Raw genomic sequence first — 22,689 nt, 5'->3', positions numbered from 1 at the left:
CTATGTCAGACAGAATGAGCAGAAGAGAAGTGGAAAGGAAACGTCAATGGGCAGTATGTACAGAAGAGTAATACAAAGGGCATGACAGTGGGCAGTATGTGCAGGAGAAATTCAGGGAGAGTATGACACCTCTAAATGATACCTAGGACGTGGCTATGTATTACTGACTAGTCAAATAATGTATTAGACTTAGATATCTTATTAAGTTAGGTTTCAACTCATTTGGTTTCAGCATTGGGAAAGATGGAGTATAAGCGGGGAGCAGGTAGTTAAGACATTGCTGGAGCTGTGCTGAAAACAAACAGAAAAAGAATTGGTCTCCCACATACCCCAACCTCTATCTCCTATATTCATCTTAGACTGACCCCAACATTTAACCTTTCTTTTGTCCAAGCCCTAAAACTTATCCTAACTCCTCTTATTCGACCTAATGATGGCTGTTCATATAAAAATATAATTGTTTATCATAATGATCTTTGTGATGAAAGGACCAAATCTTCCCCAACTTGATTGCATCAAAAGACTGTTCTTGTTTCATGTAAAAAGGGACAATCCATCTTGAGATAAATCCCCTCTTAGACGGTTGCCTTTGGAAAAATTTCTCCTCTGTTCATGTTTGGGTGGCAACTCAGAGTTTTTTGTATTTCTCTCCCTTAACAATGTTTACCAGGAAAAAAAGGGAGGGTAAATCGATCTATCAGTAATAACACCCCGACAGAGTTTCTAACACTTGTAATTAAATAAAAAAATTAAAAAAAAACAAACGTATTTTGAGTTTAGGATAGAGTATGGAGCAGTTGATGGATCTGAGTTCTCAAGTTCAACAAACAAGGGCTTTTTTTTTTTCAGCACAGCTGAGAGTGATACGATGCTTCCAATGTGAAAAGGAAACTAGATTTCCCCCTGCTGGCTGAATTGAAGACTACATGATAATAATATGCAATTGCTGTTGCAATAAAAAAAGAAATATTTTTGCTAATTCTTTATGTCTTTTTATCCTGACCGTATCAAAAAAAAGAAGATATGCACAAAACCACCACCACCATACATTCCCTTTATTGGGAATGTTTAAAACAGAATAACTGAAGCTACAGGGTTACATACTGTAGTTACATTCTAATTACAGTGTGGTTAAAAAAAAGACACAAGTTCATCCATTTTAACCCAAAGAGAAAACACACACACACACAAACCTCCATGTACACAATCCTATACCCACAGTTGATCCAGAGGATGGAAAAAGAGAAACCCTAATAAAGCTTGATTGAAATTGCTCCGGGGGGGGGGGGGATTCCTTCCTGATTCCCCAAGAGACAATTGGATATTCCCTGGATTGACCTTACCTATAAATATTAGTATCCAGTTGTATTATGTAAATTTAGGAAAGAGTCCAGGCCTTTTTTAAAACAATCTTCTGAGCAGGCCAGATAGAGTCTATTCCACATTTTCACAGCTCGTACTGTGAAGAAGCCTTTCCGTATTTGGAGGTTAAATCTCCTTTCCTCCAGACGTAAGGCGTGCCCCCTTGTTCTCTGTGATGACCTTAAAGTGAACAACTCAACACCAAGTTCACTATATGGACCCCTTATGTATTTATACATGTTGATCATATCCCCCCTTAATCTCCTCTTCTCAAGAAAGAATAAATTCAGTTCCTCTAATCTTTTCTCATAGCCGAGCTCCTCCATGCCTCTTATCAGTTTGGTTGCCCTTCTCTGCACTTTCTCCAGTCCCCCAATATCCTTTCTGTGAGTTGGTGCCCAAAATCTAACTGTGTATTCTAGTTGAGGTCTTACTAATGATTTGTACAGGGGCAAAATGATATGAGTCTATGCCTCTTTTAAAAAACAAGAAAGGATTTTACATAGTTACATAGTAGTTGATTTTGAATAAAGATAACAGTCCATCAAGTTCAACCTGTGTAGGTGTGTGTGGCAGTAATCATCTTTCATACCCCTGAATGTTCTGAGCATTGAGATGTATGTCCAAGAGTCTTTTGAAAGTAGCCATACTTCCTGCAGTAACTACCTCTTGTGGTAGAGAATTTCACAGTATTGTAGCCCTAACAGTGAAGAACCCGCTACGTTGCCTTAGGTTAAAACGCTTCTCCTCTAATCGCATTATATGTCCTCGTGTCCTCATGCAATCCTTGCGACTGAATAGCTTTTTTTCTATGCTGAGATCACCATTGAGGTATTTGTAAATTGCTATCATGTCCCCTCTCAGGCGTCTCTTTTCCAGGGAGAATAAATCAAGCGATTGTAAACGCTCTTCATAATTAAGGTCCTCCAATCCCCTAATCATTTTAGTTGCCCTTCTCTGGACTTTCTCCAGCTCAGACACATCCCTCCTGAGGACTGGCGACCAGAACTGGACAGAATACTCCAGATGCGGTCAGACCAGAGTTTTATGAAGTGGAAGGATTATAGTTTTATCTTGGGAATACATCCCCTTCCTTATGCATGCTAACATTCTGCCGGCCATGGCAGCTGCAGCTTGACATTGCATGCTATTGCCAAGTCTATCCTCTACTAAGACTCCCAGATCTTTCTCCATTTTTGATTCCCCCAAAGGTTCCCCCCCTAAAGTGATTCTGTGGCTTTTTTAAATCATAGCAAGCATGTGGTGTTCTACATTTCAGTGCTGGGACAAGCCACTAGTGCTTCCTAAAACTGGACGCTTTCCTTATTAGTACCAAAAGTTAAATCTTTAACATCTATGCTTGCAAATCATCCAGTGAAAGACATTAATTCAACAAGAACAGAAGCTCATTATATGCATTACTTTACATTTACAAATGTGTTAATCAATAAAATACATCCTGTATATGCATTTTATCTGTGTGTTTTGCGGTACTTGGGTGGAGGTATCCTTTCAACATGATTTTGATGATTTCTGTCATTGATCTTCAGGATTTCCTTGGCCAAGCATTTTGCACCCTCGGAGAAGTAATTGGATCACCGAGAAGCCGGCTAGAAAAGCCTTTGACGTAAGTGAGAATTGGATTTACCATGTGAAATAGTAAGATTCAAAATGTTTTGTTGTTCATTAATAAGGACGTATAGAACGAGCGGTGGTGATAGCAACAATTTCCTTTCACTTTTTTTGTGGTCCTAGTTTTCACTGGGTCCTTGCTTTCTGTATGATTGATGGAACATATATTGTCACTGGGTAGGGAAGGACGTGTATGCAATAATTTATGCGATGTTCAATGTGTCAGATAAATAAGGCAGTGTGATTTGTAGGACTGGACTAGCAGAAAGCAGCCCCGGCATTTAAACCACAGCAGTTTGAGTTCATAATCAATGTTTCCAGAGCCTGGTGGAGCGATAATGGTTATTTATTGGCATCACAGCTGACTCAGTACAGCTACAGAATGTATATTAGCTACATTTAACTTCATCCTAATGTGTTAAAGCTAAACTTCAGGCAGAAACTTAAATATCCAATTTACTTTTTTTTTTATTCTGTCTGTCTGTCTGTCTGTCTGTCTGTCTGTCTGTCTGTCTGTCTGTCTATCTATCTATCTATCTATCTATCTATCTATCTATCTATCTATCTATCTACTGTATATACACTATATTGTCAAATGTATTGGGACGCCTGCCTTTAACACGCACATGAACTTTAATGTTATCCCAGTCTTAGTCCGTAGGGTTCAATATGGAGTTGGCTCACCCTTTGCAGCCATAACAGCTTCAACTCTTCTGGGAAGGCTGTCCACAAGGTTTAGGAGTGTGTCTATGGGAACGTTTGACCATTCTTCCAGAATTTGTAAGGTCAGGAACTGATGTTGGAGGAGAAGCCCTGGCTCGCAGTCTGCTCTCTAATTCACCCCAAAGGTTCTATTGGGTTAAGGTCAGGACTCTTTGCAGGCCAGTCAAGTTCCTTCACCCCAAACTGGCAAACACACAGAGCCTTTCTGCACATCTGTGTCCCCATCGGAGTCCAGGGCCGTTGCAAGGATTTTTGGCGCCCTAGGCAAAATAAAAATTGCCGCCCCCCCCCCCAAAGCACAAAAAGCCATAATGTAAAATAAAGTGCAACAGGCTGGCCCTCAAGCGCAAAACGGCGTAGACCTACGATGGTCGCTCACCTGCAGCTATGAGCTGTGAGCGCCTGTAGTCCCGGTTCACATTTGTGCGATGCGGGAATTCTGCGAATATGCAGCGTGATCCCGCATCACATCCGCACCCCTGGCAGTTCACACTGCCATATGCGATACGCAGGTAGGGGGGGGTGTCAATTAAAAGTTAATGACACCCCCAGATCAGATTGCATCTCACAGTGCAAACTGCATGGCTGATTTTGCACCGCACAGAGATCGCATGTAATGAAGGAGCAGTGCGCTCCGAATTACATGCGATCTCTGTGATCGCACAAATGTGAACCGGTCCTAAGTGCCAGTTCACATTATTGCGGCTGTGGTGATCGCATGTAATGTCGGAGCGCACTGCTCCTTCATTACATGCGATCTCTGTGCGGTGCAAATTCAGCCATACACTTTGTATGGCTAAATTCGCACTGCACCCGCAGCAAAGACGCACATGACCCTTTTTTTTTCAGCCGCATCAGGATCGGATCACACAGTGGTTCACACTTGTGCGATCCGATTCTGTGCTAACTGTAAGGTCTGGTTCACACTTGTGCGATGTGGGAAGGCTGCGAATTCGCAGCCTGTTCCCGCATCGCAAACGCACCCCTGGCAGTTGACACTGCCATATGGGATACGCTGGGGGTGTCAATGAAATGTTAACGACACCCCCAGTTTGATCGCATATCGCAGTGCGATCTGACAGTTCGCACAGGATCGGATCGCACAAGTGTGAACCACCATGCGATCCGATCCTGATGCGGCTGAAAAAAAGGGTCATGTGCTTCTTTGCTGCGGGTGCAGTGCGAATTTCAGCCATACAAAGTGTATGGCTGAATTCGCATCGCACAGCCGATCGCATGTAATGAAGGAGCAGTGCGCTCCGATATTACATGTGATCGCCGCAGCCACACAAATGTGAACCGGCACTAAAGATCGCGCTGCGATATGCGATCAAACTGGGGGTGTCGTTAACATTTCATTGACACCCCCTGCGTATCGCATATGGCAGTGTGAACTGCACAGCAGCAAGAGGGGCGCCGCGCCGCCCGGCCGGCGGCATACAGTCATTGCGGACAGACAGTGCAAGTGAAACAAGTAGAATGCTGGCGCCCCCCTGCTGAGTGGCGCCCTAGGCGACTGCCTGGGTCGCCTTACAGGTGGCGCCGGCCCTGTCGGAGTCTCCGTCCACATCTGTATCCCCATCAGAGTCTCTATCCACATTTGTGTCCCCATCAGAGTTTCCTTCCACATCTCTGTCCCCATCAGAACATTTCCGCACATCTGTGTCTGCATCAGAGTCTCCATCCACATCTTTGTCCCCATCAGAGTTTCCTTCCATCCACATCTTTGTCCCCATAAGAGTCTCCATCCACATCTTTGTCCCCATCAGAGTCTCCTTCCACATCAGAAACTTTTTGCACATATGTCCCTATCAATAGACTCATAGATTTATGGTATGCATGTTTTTGGGGAGAATAAAAGTACATGGCACACTGTACCTTGGGCCCTGGTTTGTTTTTAGTTCATGGACCCTCACCAGTTTGATGCAGAGGTCATCGTATGCAGCCATCTGTGTTTTGACTCTGACGTGTTTTGTGGTGCATTTCCTAAAGAATTGGCAATGTGTCTGATTGATTATCCTAAAGCCGTGGTGGTCAACTTTCTTGCTGTGGGTGCCCCTGACATCACCAAAGGGCTGCAAATACTGTTCAGTAAATTGCCGGTGTCAGAGACAGCATACACACGGCTGGAAATCTTCAAAGCCTTTGGGCATTACACAAGAGATACTCAGAGACTGCTGGCATGCTACAGGACATGGTCATAAACTTGTTACAAGGGATAGTCAGGGACTGTACACATACTTTAGAAGTTGTTGGATACCAGGGACTTTCTTCAGGAGTCATAGCATGGAGACAGTGTAGTGGCTGCAGGAACCCCAGGGGTCACATAAAAGATGCCAAAGGGATGCATGTTGGGCATTAGGTTCTTAAAGGAGTCCTTTACTGAGAAAAATATGAAGACTCAATCACATTCTCCATGTTTCCCTCCTCATTGGGCACCAAGCAAAGGGTCAGATGAGAGGCCTACCTGGGTTTTTCTGGGCTACGCTAGGCACTTTGAATAGGTTCACTGGCTTACACAGGGGGAACCTTTACTAGAACAATGGACTGATCTCTAATAAACTCTTTTGAGGTTAACTGTACATCACCACAGTCACTTGTGCATGTAGGAGGGACAAGCAGAGCCCTTGCCCTCTCCACCTGCCCAGCGTATTTCTGCTACCTCACTCCCAATAATGGTATGGAGTTCCACCGTGCACCTAGCACTGACTACATGTGTGCTCTTCCCCTAACTCTTTCTCTTTGGTACCTGTGTACAGGATAAGGGCTTCAGTGGTGGAGATCTACTCCTGTTACTATGGGAAAGGGATCGCTGCAAGAGGCTATCTCACCTGTCACATGTACATGCTTTACGACTGCTAGAGAGACTTTCATTACCCTTGGTAACCATTATATCTTGATTCACACTGTATGAACTTCTGTACCATTATCTTCATTCCCCAGTGTGTTTAGTGACCGAGAGGTGTAACTATATCTGCCAGACTGCCACTTACTTACATTACACCCCTTTTTTAACTTCAGACCAGGCAAAGTTTTAAAACCTTTACTTGAATAAATGAACATGATGAGATCTACAGACAGCAGTCTGAAATAAAGTGCAGCCATTTCCCTACATCCCTAGTCCCTAACTCATGCTTGTGGCTGCCCCAGCATACCTGCATAAGAAAAAGTCCATAACTGGTTAAATCCATGGATGGCGTCAAACTCTGACCTCGGCATGGCATTGGAATCCAGACTACGGCGACAGGTAAGGGACCCCTTACCTGTCCAGAACAGACCAGACCAGACCAGACCAAAACTGGGCCAGGCAGAGAGCCCTAGGGTTTGGGCCTCCATCCCTTTTATAGCACACAAGTATGGGAGGGGGGGGGGACCTAAGAAAACCCACCAATAAAAACCTGGGAAACACAATTAACTCCAACCTTCCCAACTGGAGAAGCGTTAACCATTACATGAATACAACTGTGTTTGCTGACCTCCTAATATAGTAGGGAAGAAGTGTTTTTAACCTCTACATGGAGCCCCCTGGGATCTGAAACTTAAGGCAGCAGCCTCTTATACTCTTAATTTAGTAGTAGTGAGTGTTTTGCTAACTATGTTGTACAAGTGAGTTATCAAATCGTGTCCAAAAATGAAAAATGATCATCTCTCTTCGACTGTCTCTCATTGTATAGATAGACGGAAGGCTCTTCTGCAGAAAGGTGCAGCAGCTTTTGCGGCTGAATGGACCTTTAAGGATGAGAGTATAACATTATCTTTTGTTCCCTCGGTTACTATGGCCACCACACACAATTACCACATGGAGCTACTGGTAGAGGCACAGGCCTGCATTGTGCTACGTAATGTAAAGCAATTATATCTCCCCGCGTTCCTGACTTGATCGCTATTATAATATTGGAAACTGCAATATAACAGAAATACCTGTGCTTTTGGAGAATTAAGAAGTATTCTAAACAGAACAAAAATACAATACATCCAAAGCATGATAAAACAATATATGTATATTAAGTTGCATCCGTCGTTTGGTTGCCCATTAATAGTATCAAATTCCATTTTCCTCTGCCTTCTGGAAATGAATGCATGCTAATGTGCTTTGCGTTATGGCAGCCCCATCCTTGTGAATGGGATGGCAAGGCACAAGAACTGACAAAACAAAAACAACATGAAGCATTTTTTCTGCAGCTCACCACAACCCACAGAAGTGCATTGTCTTGCCTTGTGGTGCTCTCTAATGCAGGATGAAATTCTGAGGATAGGACAATAATCTGATCTATTCCGGAGACTGGCAGGTGGTACAGGGTCCCGTGGAGATGGTGTTCCAACTAGATCCCCCCCATCAATGAGATTTCAATCTACATGCCTATTTGACTCTTTAGGCCCCTTTCACATGGGCACCTACGTCTTGCAGATTCTGCTTTCTCAGTGGGGGATCAGTCCGCTGATCCCCACTGAGCAGGCAGATGACAGGTCTTTTCCACTCCGCTGTGCAGAGGAGACTCAGTCCCGCTCTCCTCTATGGGAAAATCGGGTGAAAATGAACCGCCTGTCCATTTTCATCCAATCCTATCTGATCCAATCTGACATACAGATAAATGGAAAATAGGGTTCAATATTAACCACTTGCCTACTTTGCACTTAAACCCCCTTCCCATCCAGACCAATTTTTAGCTTTCAGTGCTCTCACACTTTGAATGACAATTGCGCGGTCATGCAACACTCAACCCATATAAATTTTTCGTCCTTTTTTTCATAGAAATGAGCTTTCTTTTGATGGTATTTATTCACCGCTGGGCTTTTTATTTTGTGCGCTATAAATGAAAAAAGACCGCAAATTTAAAAAAAAAAACGTTTTTTTTTTAGTTTCTGTTATAAAATTTTGCAAATTAGTAATTTTTCTTCATAAATTTTGGCCAAAATGTATACTTCTACATATCTTTGGTAAAAATAACCCAAATAAGTGTACATTATTTGGTCTGCGTGAAAGTTAGAGAGTCTACAAGTTATGGTGCTAATCATTGAAAATTGATCACACCTAATGTACTGACAGCCTATCTCACTTCTTGAGACCCTAACAAGCCAGGAAAGTACAAATGACCCCCAAATGACCCCTTTTTGGAAAGTAGACATTCCAAGGTATTTAATAAGAGGCATGGTGAGTTTTTTGAAGTTGTCATTTTTTCCCACAATTCTTTGCAAAATAAATTTTTTTTTTTTTTTTTTTTTTTTTTTACAAAATTGTCATATTCAACAGGTTATTTCTCTCACATGGCATATGAATACTTACAACTACACCCCAAAATACATTCTGCTACTCCTCCTGAGTATGGCGATACCACATGTGTGAGACTTTTTTACAGCCAGGCCACATACAGAAGTCCAACATTGAAGTAGCACCTCCAGGCGTTCTCGGAGCATAAAATACACTTTTCATTTCTCAACCACCTATTACAATTTTGAAGGCCCTGGAGCACCAGCACAATGAAAAAGCCCACTAAATGACCCCATTTTGGAAAGCAAACACCCCAACGTATAATCTATGAGGCATAATGAGTCTTTTGAACATGTCATTTTTTTCCAGAATCTTTCGGAAAATGTGGAAAAAAAATGAAAACGCATTTTTTTTTACACAAAGTTGTCCATTTATAAGATATTTCCAACACATAGCATGTACATAGCAAAAATGACACCCCAAAATACATTCTGCTACTCCTCCTGAGTATGGCGATACCACATGTGTGAGACTTTTTTACAGCCAGGCCACATACAGAAGTCCAACATTGAAGTAGCACCTCCAGGCGTTCTCGGAGCATAAAATTCACTTTTCATTTCTCAACCACCTATTACACTTTTGAAGGCCCTGGAGCACCAGCACAGTGAAAAAGCCCACTAAATGACCCCATTTTGGAAAGCAAACACCCCAACGTATAATCTATGAGGCATAATGAGTCTTTTGAACATGTCATTTTTTTCCAGAATCTTTCGGAAAATGTGGAAAAAAAATGAAAACGCATTTTTTTTACACAAAGTTGTCCATTTATAAGATATTTCCAACACATAGCATGTACATAGCAAAAATGACCCCCCAAAATACATTCTGCTACTCCTCCTGAGTATGGCGATACCACATGTGTGAGACTTTTTTACAGCCAGGCCACATACAGAGGTCCAACATTGAAGTAGCACCTCCAGGCGTTCTCGGAGCATAAAATACACTTTTCATTTCTCAACCACCTATTACACTTTTGAAGGCCCTGGAGCACCAGCACAATGAAAAAGCCCACTAAATGACCCCATTTTGGAAAGCAAACACCCCAACGTATATTCTATGAGGCATAATGAGTCTTTTGAACATGTCATTTTTTTCCAGAATCTTTCGGAAAATGTGAAAAAAAAATGAAAACGCATTTTTTTTACACAAAGTTGTCCATTTATAAGATATTTCCAACACATAGCATGTACATAGCAAAAATGACACCCCAAAATACATTCTGCTACTCCTCCTGAGTATGGCGATACCACATGTGTGAGACTTTTTTACAGCCAGGCCACATACAGAGGTCCAACATTGAAGTAGCACCTCCAGGCGTTCTCGGAGCATAAAATACACTTTTCATTTCTCAACCACCTATTACACTTTTGAAGGCCCTGGAGCACCAGCACAATGAAAAAGCCCACTAAATGACCCCATTTTGGAAAGCAAACACCCCAACGTATATTCTATGAGGCATAATGAGTCTTTTGAACATGTCATTTTTTTCCAGAATCTTTCGGAAAATGTGGAAAAAAAATGAAAACGCATTTTTTTTACACAAAGTTGTCCATTTATAAGATATTTCCAACACATAGCATGTACATAGCAAAAATAACACCCCAAAATACATTCTGCTACTCCTCCTGAGTATGGCGATACCACATGTGTGAGACTTTTTTACAGCCAGGCCACATACAGAAGTCCAACATTGAAGTAGCACCTCCAGGCGTTCTCGGAGCATAAAATACACTTTTCATTTCTCAACCACCTATTACAATTTTGAAGGCCCTGGAGCACCAGCACAATGAAAAAGCCCACTAAATGACCCCATTTTGGAAAGCAAACACCCCAACGTATAATCTATGAGGCATAATGAGTCTTTTGAACATGTCATTTTTTTCCAGAATCTTTCGGAAAATGTGGAAAAAAAATGAAAACGCATTTTTTTTTACACAAAGTTGTCCATTTATAAGATATTTCCAACACATAGCATGTACATAGCAAAAATGACACCCCAAAATACATTCTGCTACTCCTCCTGAGTATGGCGATACCACATGTGTGAGACTTTTTTACAGCCAGGCCACATACAGAGGTCCAACATTGAAGTAGCACCTCCAGGCGTTCTCGGAGCATAAAATACACTTTTCATTTCTCAACCACCTATTACACTTTTGAAGGCCCTGGAGCACCAGCACAATGAAAAAGCCCACTAAATGACCCCATTTTGGAAAGCAAACACCCCAACGTATATTCTATGAGGCATAATGAGTCTTTTGAACATGTCATTTTTTTCCAGAATCTTTCGGAAAATGTGAAAAAAAAATGAAAACGCATTTTTTTTACACAAAGTTGTCCATTTATAAGATATTTCCAACACATAGCATGTACATAGCAAAAATGACACCCCAAAATACATTCTGCTACTCCTCCTGAGTATGGCGATACCACATATGTGAGACTTTTTTACAGCCAGGCCACATACAGAGGTCCAACATTGAAGTAGCACCTCCAGGCGTTCTCGGAGCATAAAATACACTTTTCATTTCTCAACCACCTATTACACTTTTGAAGGCCCTGGAGCACCAGCACAATGAAAAAGCCCACTAAATGACCCCATTTTGGAAAGCAAACACCCCAACGTATATTCTATGAGGCATAATGAGTCTTTTGAACATGTCATTTTTTTCCAGAATCTTTCGGAAAATGTGGAAAAAAAATAAAAACGCATTTTTTTTACACAAAGTTGTCCATTTATAAGATATTTCCAACACATAGCATGTACATAGCAAAAATGACACCCCAAAATACATTCTGCTACTCCTCCTGAGTATGGCGATACCACATGTGTGAGACTTTTACGCAGTCAGGTCACATACAGAGGCCCAACATGCAAAGACACATAGTATGCACATACCATGAATTACCATGAATTACACCCCACAATACATTCTGCTGAGCAAAGGGTAAACAAAAGCTTACCTGTAGTTTTAGAAGCGCAGTTGTCCACAGGAGTTGAGTCCAGGCAGCAGGCAGGGACTTGATCAGCAACAGTGCATGCAATTCTCCAGGCAAGGATACCAGTCCAGTGTCAGTGCATGCGGTAGGCAGAGGCATGATGGCAGTAAGTCCTGCAGGCAGAAGTAGGGCCTCTGTCGGGATAGAATGGGGACAGGGGTAGAGGCTTCTCCCACCCAAATCGCTTTGAAGCCTCCGGGATCCAGACCCTAATCTGAGAAGAAGAAAAACAAAAAAAATTGTTTTCTTCATCCAGAAAAACATTTCTGGTCCCCTCACATATGCGAGACCCCTGTGGTATGAATCCCACTACTTCCAGAGGCAGGCAAAAATCGTGGTCAAACAGTCCAGGGTCAGTTCCAGAGCAGGCAGAGGTAGGTACAAAATCGGCAGGCAAAGGCGTGGTCAAATAACAGTCCAGGGTCAGTTCCAGATCAGGCAGAGGTATGAACAGAATCAGCAGGCAGAAGCATGGTCAAAAAACAGGCCAGGGTCAGTTCCGGAGCAGGCAGACATAGGTACAAAATCAGCAGGCAAAGGCGTCGTTGTATAACAGTCCAGGGTCATTTCAGGAGTATACAGTGGCATAAGGGGTGAAAGCGGAGGACTACGTTTACCATACTAATAATTTAGACAAGTATGGTAACGGCGGAAACAGTCATCTACACAGAGGCCTGGTTGGGAAGGACACTGGGGACAGTAATAGCGGGTGTCTTTTCGAATTCCTGCCTTGGTACACACCCTACATTTTTTCTGCCGTTTTTGGTCTCTTTGTGTGGGAGGGATTTTACTTGGAAAATGGCGTTCAGACAGTCTGCTTATTACGTCAGATCTAATGTTTTCTGGTGGGCCGTTTGGAAATATGAGGGTTGTGAAGATTTCCTCCAGGTAATAAAGGAAGGGTTGGGGGCTTTCGGTGGATTTGCGGTATAAAATGTAGGAATTGTATATGGCCAAATGAAAAATATAAATTGCTACTTTTTTGTACCAATGATAGGTACGTCTTGTGGGTAGATAGGGTTCCATCATTTGGTCGTTGAAATCCACTCCCCCCATGAATAAGTTGTACTCATGTACACATGTTGGCTTTCGGACTGGGCCATTCCTTCGTCGGGATTCCACATAGTTGTCATTGTGGATCGAAGACAACATGTACACGTCTCTTCTGTCCCTCCACTTCACAGCCATAACTTCCTCATTTCTCAGACTCGCCGTCTCCCCTCTTCTCAGCTTGGTGTTTACTAGCCTTTGAGGAAAGCCTTTCCGGTTTTTTCGGACCGTGCCACATGCAGGAGTCTTCTTTCTGTGAAGGTTTCGGAACAGGGGCAAACTGGTGTAGAAATTGTCTACGTACAGGTGGTAGCCTTTTTCAAGGAGGGGGTAGATGAGGTCCCAAACGACTTTCCCGCTTGATCCCATGTAGTCCGGACATTCAGGGGGATGCAGCTGGGTGTCCTTCCCTTCGTACACCCTGAAGGCATAGGTGTACCCTGTGGCTCGGTCACATAGTTTGTAAAGCTTCACCCCATAGCGGGCCCGTTTGCTGGGAATGAATTGTTTGATGCCCAGCCTGCCAGTAAATTTCACAAGGGACTCATCCACACATATATTTTGGTCTGGGGTAAATAATTGAGGGAATATTTCTGAAAAATAATTTAGAAGTGGCCGAATTTTGAACAGCTTGTCAAATGCTGGGGAATTTCGGGGAGGGCACTGGGTATTGTCGTTGAAATGTAGGAACCTCATGATCATCAGATACCTGGCCCTGGGCATTACTGCAGAGTAGATGGGCATATGGTAGATTGGTTTGGTTGACCAATATGCTTGCAGTTCGTTTTTTTTATTGAGTCCCATGTTGAGGGTGAGGCCTAAAAATATCTTGAACTCCTCCACCGTTAGGTCTCTCCACTCAAAGGGACGGGAATAAAAAGATGTGGGGTTACTCTGGATAAATTGATGTGCATACAGGTTGCACTGGGCCACAATGGACGTCAGCAGGTCCTCCGTAAAAATTAAACGGAAGTAGTCAATTGGGGCAAAGTTGTCAGTGTTGACCTGGACTCCTGGCTGGGCAGTGAAAGGGGGGATGATGGCTTCTCCTGAGTTGGGAGGAAGCCACAGGGGGTTCAGAAGGGCATAGGGAAGGCTGGCGTTGGTCCTAACCCTTTGGGGGCGAGGTGACACCCCACTTGAGCTTGGCCTTTCTTGCCGAGGCACTGTGGTGCTGGTGGATGGCACTGCGGAGCTGGTGGATGGCACTGCGGAGCTGGTGGATGGCACTGCGAAGCTGGTGGATGGCACCGCGGAGCTGGTGGATGGCACTGCCTCCTCCTCACCAGAACGCCTTCGTTTGGCAGGCGGGCAGTATTCCTCCTCGTCGGAGTCGGTCTGCGTCCCGCTGCTAATGACCGGCTCGTAATTTACTTCGGAGTCAGACTCTGACTCCGAAGATTCCGAAGCAGAAAGCTCCCTGTCCATGTCCTCACTGATTATATTGAAGGCCTCCTCGGCTGAGAAAAATTTTTTTGCCATCGTTGGTGACACTGATGGGCACGGTGACACTGATGAGCACTGGGCGGCACTGATGGGCACACTGGTGGGCACTGGGCACACTTATGAGCACTGGGCGGCACTGATGAGCACTGGGCGGCACTGATGAGCACTGGGCGGCACTGATGAGTACTGGGCGGCACTGATGAGCACTGGGCGGCACTGATGGGCACACTGGTGGGCACTGGGCACACTTATGAGCACTGGGCGGCACTGATGAGCACTGGACGGCACTGATGAGCACTGGGCGGCACTGATGAGCACTGGACGGCACTGATGAGCACTGGACGGCACTGATGAGCACTGGGCGGCACTGATGAGCACTGGGCGGCACTGATGGGCACACTGGTGGGCACTAGGCACACTTATGAGCACTGGGCGGCACTGATGAGCACTGGGCGGCACTGATGAGCACTGGACGGCACTGATGAGCACTGGGCGGCACTGATGAGCACTGGGCGGGCACTGATGGGCACACTGGTGGGCACTGGGCGGCACTGATGAGCACTGGGCGGCAGTGATGAGCACTGGGCGGCACTGATGAGCACTGGGCAGGCACTGATGGGCACAGGTGGGCACACTGGTGGGCACTGGTGGGCACACTGGTGGGCACTGGTGGGCACACTGGTGGGCACTGATGAGACTGGGCACACTGATGGCACACTGATGGCACACTGGTGGGAACACTGGTGGGCACACTGGTGGGCACACTGGTGGGCACTGGTGGGCACTGGTGGGCACTGGTGATCACTGGTGGGCAATGGTGGGCATTTTTTTTACCACTTACGATCTCTCCTCTCCTCACACTGCAGTCTGTGTGTGAGGAGGGAGAGCTGGCAATGAGTGATGATCTCAAATGTTTACATTTGAGATCATCTCTCATTGGATGCCTCGATAGTGACGAATGGCCGCTGTGATTGGCCATTCGTCACGATCTGTGATTGGCTGTGTCCAAGGGACACGGCCAACACAGATTATCCCCGGTGCGCGCTCGCGGGAGCGCGCGGGGAGTCTGTTACTACCGAGGCAATGACAGATGATCTCATATGTTTACATATGAGATCATCTCTCATTGGATGCCTCGATCGTGACGAATGGCCGCTGTGATTGGCCATTCGTCTCGATCTGTGATTGGCTGTGTCCAAGGGACACGGCCAACACAGCTTCTGCCCGATGCGCGCTCGCGGGAGCGCGCGGCGGGCGTGTTTATGGGAGGCCGTTTAAAAACGGCCTCCCGAAAATTCAAGTCCGCGCTGCAGCCGTATATAGGCTGTAGCGCGGATGTGAGCAGGTTAAGTTGGCCCAACCTTTGCAGATATAACAGATAACAGCTTCAACTCTTCTGGGAAGGCTGTCCACAAGGTTTAGGAGTGTGTCTAAGGGAATGTTTGACCATTCTTCCAGAAGGGCATTTGTGAGGTCAGACACTGCTGTTGGACTAGAAGGCCTGGCTCGCAGTCTCTGCTCTAATTCTTCCCAAAGGTGTTCTATCAGGTTGACGTCAGGACTCTGTGCTGGCCAGTCAAGTCCCCCCCCCCCCCATCTCATTCATCCATGTCTTTATGGACCTTGCTTTGTGCACTGGTGCGCAGTCATGTTGGAACATGAAGGGGCCATCCCCAAACTGTTCCTACAAAGTTGGGAGTCTGAAATTGTCCAAAATGTCTTGGTATGCTGACACCTTCACTGGAACTAAGGGGCCAAGCTCCACCCCTGAAAAACAACCCCACACCATAATCTCCCCTCCACCAACTGATTTGGACCAGTGCACAAAGCAAGGTCCACAAAGACATGGATGAGCGAGTTTAGGGTGAAGGAACGTGGCTATTCTTCACAGAATCCTGACCTCAACCCGATAGAAACCCTTTGGGATAAAATAGAGCGGAGACTGCGAGCCAGACCTTCTCATCCCAAATCAGTGCCTGACCTCACAAATACACTTCTGGAAGAATGGTCAAACATTCCCATAGACACACTCCTAAACCTTGATGACAGCCTTCCCAGAAGAGTTGAAGCTGTTATATCAGCAAAGGGTGGGCCAACTCTATGGATTAATACTGGCATACACTATACAAAAAATCGTTCTAACTCATTTTTGAAAAATGAACACTTGGCCGTGAGAGCAGACGATCGTCACGTCCGCCCACGTGACTTCTTCAGGGGATCTTGAAGTTACGTGGGAAGTCACGTGGGCAGACGTGACGACACGCGTAGGGACAGTGCCGGAAGTGACGTTTGTTTGCGGAAGTAGGTCCGCGATTCCCTGTATCATATACAAAGCGGAGAAACCATGTTTGTTTGTAAGTATGTTTTTACTCTAATAAATTTTTGAAATCTATGGCAAGACTGCATTATGTAAGTACTTTCCTTTGAGATATCTGGGACCCCGTTGTGAGGAGGGATACCCCGAACCAGAGACTGAAGCCAAGTACCATTTTGAGAGGATATAGAGAAAAGAGGTAGGAGAGGAGGATCCAAGGATTATAATAATAAAGGCGCAATACTATTTAATTGAAGGTGAGCGGCTAGCACACCCAGAGGGGTGATTAGGAGCACTTTTTTTTAATATATTTAATACCAATATTGATGATGATTTTATTTATGACTTATCACATGTGTAATTTTTAGATTCATGCACAAGGATCATGTTTTAGATATTTAAAAGGTTTTATTTGATATTGAAACACTGCACACCTTATGGTTTTATTTATTGATACATTTATTTATTGATCACCGGATATATAGTAATTTTATGCAAATTTTTTGCTAACTTATTACCATCCCCCTGTAGCGCAATACCCCTCCCCCATCTATTTACATTAACCTTTCAATTTATCGTTCGTTCGGCAGAATTTTCCAAACTGTTCCTTCGCTCTGAAAAGTTAAAACCGATTTTCTATTTGTGTCCATTAACTGGACGAAAAATGAACGAACGGAGCAAATGACAGATTTTCGAACAATTTTTCGGCTAGTGTATGGCCAGCATTAGACTGGGATGCCATTAAAGTTCATGTGTGTGTAAAGGCAGGCATCCCAATACTTTTGACAATATAGTGTATATTTCAATAGTCTATTAAGCGGTTTGCATGGAATTCAGCTTTAAGCGGAGTTGCTGTGTTCCCAGGGAAGTGTCGGCAGTTTGGCAGTTCACGATTGATTTCACTTCTTGTCTGGATTTGCTTTTTAAGCTGAGACGTCTTGGCTCTGTCCCTGCATCCTCAAGGAGCGCAGGCATTCTTCGCAGACGGCATCTAGCGTGTCTCTGCGCTCAGCCTGTCTGGAAACCGGTGACAAGCTCGACCCCCCCTTAGCTGGCGAGTTGATTGCAATTAATGAATAATTAAAAGGTAGACTTTTAAGTGTTTCACGCTTGTATCATTGGCAATGTTAATTTAAGCCGCTAAGTGATTCTCTCAAGCTGGAGGTGAATGAGATTTGCTCCAAGTTTCACTATTTAAATTGAAATTAATCTAATTAGGCGATATCTGCGTCCGTTCCATAGCCACACAAGTGATGATTCAGCAAATAAAGAGATAAATAAAAAGGAACTGTTTCTTTTTCATATGTTAATAAATGAGGTTTCTGAAAGGAGGGTGTTATTTTTTTATTTTTTATTTATTTTTATTTTTTTTGCTTCATTTCCGTCTGCTGATTTTAGGGTTTTGTAAGATGTATAAACAAAACTTTGGGTAAATTATTTTTTTAGGTCATAGTGTTTATATTTCTCATATGCATTCCATTTTTTTAACTCCTTCCCGCCCAGCCAAAAAAACAAACTTTGGGTAAATTATTTTTTTTAGGTCATAGTGTTCATATTTCAAATATGCATTTCATTTTTTAACTCCTTCCCGCCCAGCCAAAAAACAAAACTGGGTAAATTATTTTTTTAGGTCATAGTGTTCATATTTCTCATGTGCATTTAATTTTTTTAACTCCTTCCCGCCCAGCCAAAAAAACACAACTTTTGGTAAATTATTTTTTTAGGTCATAGTGTTCATATTTCTCATCTGCATTTCATTTTTTAACTCCTTCCCGCCCAGCCAAAAAACCAAACTTTGGGTAAATTATTTTTTTTAGGTCATAGTGTTTATATTTCTCATCTGCATTTCATTTTTTAACTCCTTCCCTCCCAGCCGAAAAACAAAACTGGGTAAATTATTTTTTTAGGTCATAGTGTTCATATTTCTCATATGCATTTCATTTTTTTAACTCCTTCCCGACCAGCCAAAAAACAAAACTTTGGGTAAATAATTTTTTTAGGTCATAGTGTTCATATTTCTCATCTGCATTTCATTTTTTAACTCCTTCCCGCCCAGCCAAAAAACCAAACTTTGGGTAAATTATTTTTTTAGGTCATAGTGTTCATATTTCTCATCTGCATTTCATTTTGTTTAACTCCTTCCTGCCCAGCCTTTAACCACTTCCAGTATATAAAAGTTTTGGTGCAAAGCACCAGTTCCCTGCCCCCAGAGAGGTGTAGTCTCTTGTCCACCTCTATTGGGATCTTGAAGCTGTTTCTGGAGCTATGGACACGACAACCCAGGAAAAATACTATGGCCTTGCTGCCCCTTGAGCGACCAAGGAAGTCTGGAAACACTGTAAACAACAAATAAACACAGGGGGGCACCGGCCTAGTGCATTATCCTTTGGAAGTTTTATTTAAAAGAAAAGATTAAAAATACTCACAAACGAGTTCTTGAAAAAAGCATATCACATAAGGAACGCAGTTCTCAGCATAGGGATCCGAGGGTGAGTTGTCCCCTGACTTTGTGAAGGCTAACGCGTTTAGAGGCTCTGATGAAGAGGCTAAGCCTCGAAACGCGTTAGCCTTCACGTATTTAGGGGACGACTCACCCTCGGATCCCTATGCTGAGGACTGCGTTCCTTATGTGATATGCTTTTATCAAGAACTCGTTTGTGAGTATTTTTAATCTTTTCTTATAAATAAACCTTCCAAAGCATAATGCACTAGGCCGGTGCGCCCCTGTGTTTGTTTGTTGTTTACAGTTTAACCACTTCCAGTTTATGCCAAGTGAGCTCTTATTTTTATATGTTATGATCCAACTGCACTATTGACTAATGTATATTATTGCATGTATGTACAATTGCCATCATGAATTTTTCAGTATGTGTCAATGACACTCAATTAAAATTGTTCAATACAATGTTACCATATTGTGTCTCCACTTATAACTAGATATAGATAAAAAAAGTGGACAGGCACTATTCCGGGGGGGGGGGGGTCTATAACACTAGTGGAATTCAAAAATGGTGCCAAAACGTGTATACAAATATATAAATATATATAAAATCTTGATATAAGCAGATAAAAATCACAAAAATGTGTTACATCAATAAAGTGCATATAGTGTTGTGTAACGATGAATATGAATCATGCTAAGTGTACAAAATCCATATATAACGTGCACAACTTGTGGGTATTTGCACTAGTTGTGCACATTATATATGGATTTCGTACACTTAGCATGATTCATATTTATCGTTGCACAACACTATATGCACTTTATTGATGTAACACATTATTGAGTTTTTTATGTGCTTATATCAAGATTTTATATATATTTATCAAGGATAGCTTTGTACGTTGCTGCATTCATATTTCCCTCAATCCTGACTGGTCTCCCAGATCCTGCCACTGAAAAACATCCCCACAGCATGATACTGCCACCACCATGCTTCACTGTAGGGATGGTATTGGCCAGGTGATGAGCAGTGCCTGGTTTCCTCCAGACATGACGCCTGCCATTCAGGCCAAAGAGTTCAATCTTTGTTTCATCAGACCAGAGAATTTTGTTTCTCATGGTCTGAGAGTCCTTCAGGTGCCTTTTGGCAAACTCCAGACGGGCTGTCATGTGCCTTTTACTGAGTGGCCTCCGTATGGCCACTCTTCCATACAGGCCCGATTGGTGGAGTGATGTAGAGATGGTTGTTCTTCTGGAAAGTTCTCCTCTCTCCACAGAGAAACACTGGAGCTCTGTCAGAGTGACCATCGGGTTCTTGGTCACCTCCCTGACCAAAGACCTTCTCCCCCTCAGTTTGGCCCGGCGGCCCGCTCTAGTTCCAAACGTTTCCCATTTGCGAATGATGGACTGCACCTGATGAATGGAGCACACTGATAATGGAGTGGATTAACACCATGTGTTCATTTGGGAAGCACATCATTGCAACAAAGACTTTGGTTGTTTTGCACACATTAACCAGTTGCCGACTGCTTGCCGCAGTTTTACTGTGGCAGGCTGGCTCGGGTGTTCAAATCGACATAGGGGTACATTTGTCGTGGGAGTGGTGCTGGGGTGGGGGCGAGTGTGTGCCACAGGAAGCACGTTTCCGCCCCTATTAGGCAGCAGGGATGCTGATCCAGGGGACCGGCGGCTGTGATTGCCGCCGGGCACTCGCCAATGCTCCCTGCTCAAAGAGAAGGACGATCAGCTGTTGTAAACACAGCTGACCGTTGTTCTCTCTGAAATGATCACAGAGCTCATGTGATCCTTCTATATAGGAACACAGGTCTCTATGGTCATTTCACAAGTCCCTCCCCCCCACAGTTAGAAAACACCCTCTAACTGTGGGGGGGGGGGGGGACTTGTGGAATGACTCGCAATTAACCCTTTGATCACCCCTAGGATAACCCCCTTCCCTGCCAGTGTCATAAGTATAGGGACAGTGCATATTTTTAGCACTGATTACTGTAGTAATGTCACTGGTCCCCCCAAGTGTCAAAAATGTCAGGTAGGGAGCCGATCTGTCCACCGCAAGGTCGCAGTCCCGCTAAAAATTGCAGATCGCCGCCATTACTAGTAAAAAATAAAAATGACATAAATCTTTCCCCTAGTTTGTAGACTCGATAACACTTGCGCAAACCAATCAAAATACGATTATTGCAATTTTGCTTTACCAAAAATATGTACCAGAATACAAATTGGCCTAAAAGAACGAAAAAATTTAGATTTTTTTTTTTTTTTTGGGAATGTTATATAGCAGAAAGTGAAATATATATATATATATATAGATATATATATATATTTTTTTTTTTTCAGAATTATCACTTTTTTTTTTTTATAGTGCAAAAAATAAAAATCGCACAGGTGATCAAATGCCACCAAAAGAAAGCTCTATTTGTGGGGAAAAAAAGGACATGTATTTGCACTTTATTTCTCTTAAACGAAGAAGATTTTACCCCCTTCCTGACCAGGGGTTTTTTTGCGATTTTTTACTGCGTGACTTTAATGGACAATTGCGCGGTCGTGCGACGCTGTACCTAAACAAATTTGATGTCCTTTTTTTCCCACAAACAGAGTTTTCTTTTGGTGGTATTTGATCACCTGTGCGATTTTTTGATCATGCGCTATAAAGAAAAAAAGAGTGTAAATTTTGCAAAAATAACAATATTTTTCACATTTTTTTTATATGAAATTCCCCCCAAAAAATGTAAAAATCAAAATTTTTTAACATTTTCGGCCAATTTGTTTTATGCTACATATGTTTGGTAAAAAAAAATCGCAAAAAGCGTATTTTGATTGGTTTGCGCAAAAGTTATCGCGTTTACTAACAAAGGGAAAGATTTTTGTCATTTTTGGTGTTTTTTTTTTTAACGAGTAATGGCGACGATCTGCGATTTTTTTTGCGGTACTGCGACATTGCGGCGGACAGATCGGACCCTTGACTGACATTTTTGACACTTTTGGGGTTACCAGTGACATTACTACAGTAATCAGTGCTATACATATGCACGGTTACTGTAAAAATGACACTGGCAGGGAAGGGGTTAACTGTATTGGAGAGGGAGGGGTTAAGTGTGTCCTAGGGGCGTGTTTCTAACTGTGATGGGACATGGCTACTAGTGTAAAAACAGAGATCAATGGTTCTACATAGTAGAACCGTCTGATCTTCATTTTTACACAGGGGAGAATGACAGGCGGCTTGTTTACATTAGCCGCCTGCCTTTCTCCCTCTCCACCGACGATCGCGAGTGACCGGCGGACATCGGGTCTGCCGGTCACACGCACTGACTTGTTAGGGAACGAGCCGGGGCGGGCGGGCGCGCGCCTCAGCGGGCGCGCGCCCGCCCGCTATTGGCTCACAAGCCAGTGACAGGCTAGTGACGTACCGGTACGTCACTTTGCCTGGCCGGG

The 22,689-nt window shown here is 43.6% G+C and overlaps 1 protein-coding gene across 1 annotated transcript in view; it reads left to right on the top strand.

Moving 5' to 3' along the window:
* Positions 1 to 22,689, top strand: part of CPNE9 (copine family member 9) — a 525,181-nt gene that overhangs the window by 243,115 nt on the left and 259,377 nt on the right. The window contains exon 7 of the mRNA XM_082265785.1: positions 2,913 to 2,989. Coding sequence (XP_082121911.1) covers positions 2,913 to 2,989 — 77 coding nt within the window. The remainder of the gene's footprint in view (positions 1 to 2,912; positions 2,990 to 22,689) is intronic.

Source organism: Pelophylax lessonae (assembly GCF_965119305.1).
Source record: "Pelophylax lessonae genome assembly, chromosome: 8".
NCBI lineage: Eukaryota > Metazoa > Chordata > Amphibia > Anura > Ranidae > Pelophylax > Pelophylax lessonae.
This window is presented reverse-complemented; position numbering and strand designations above follow the sequence as displayed.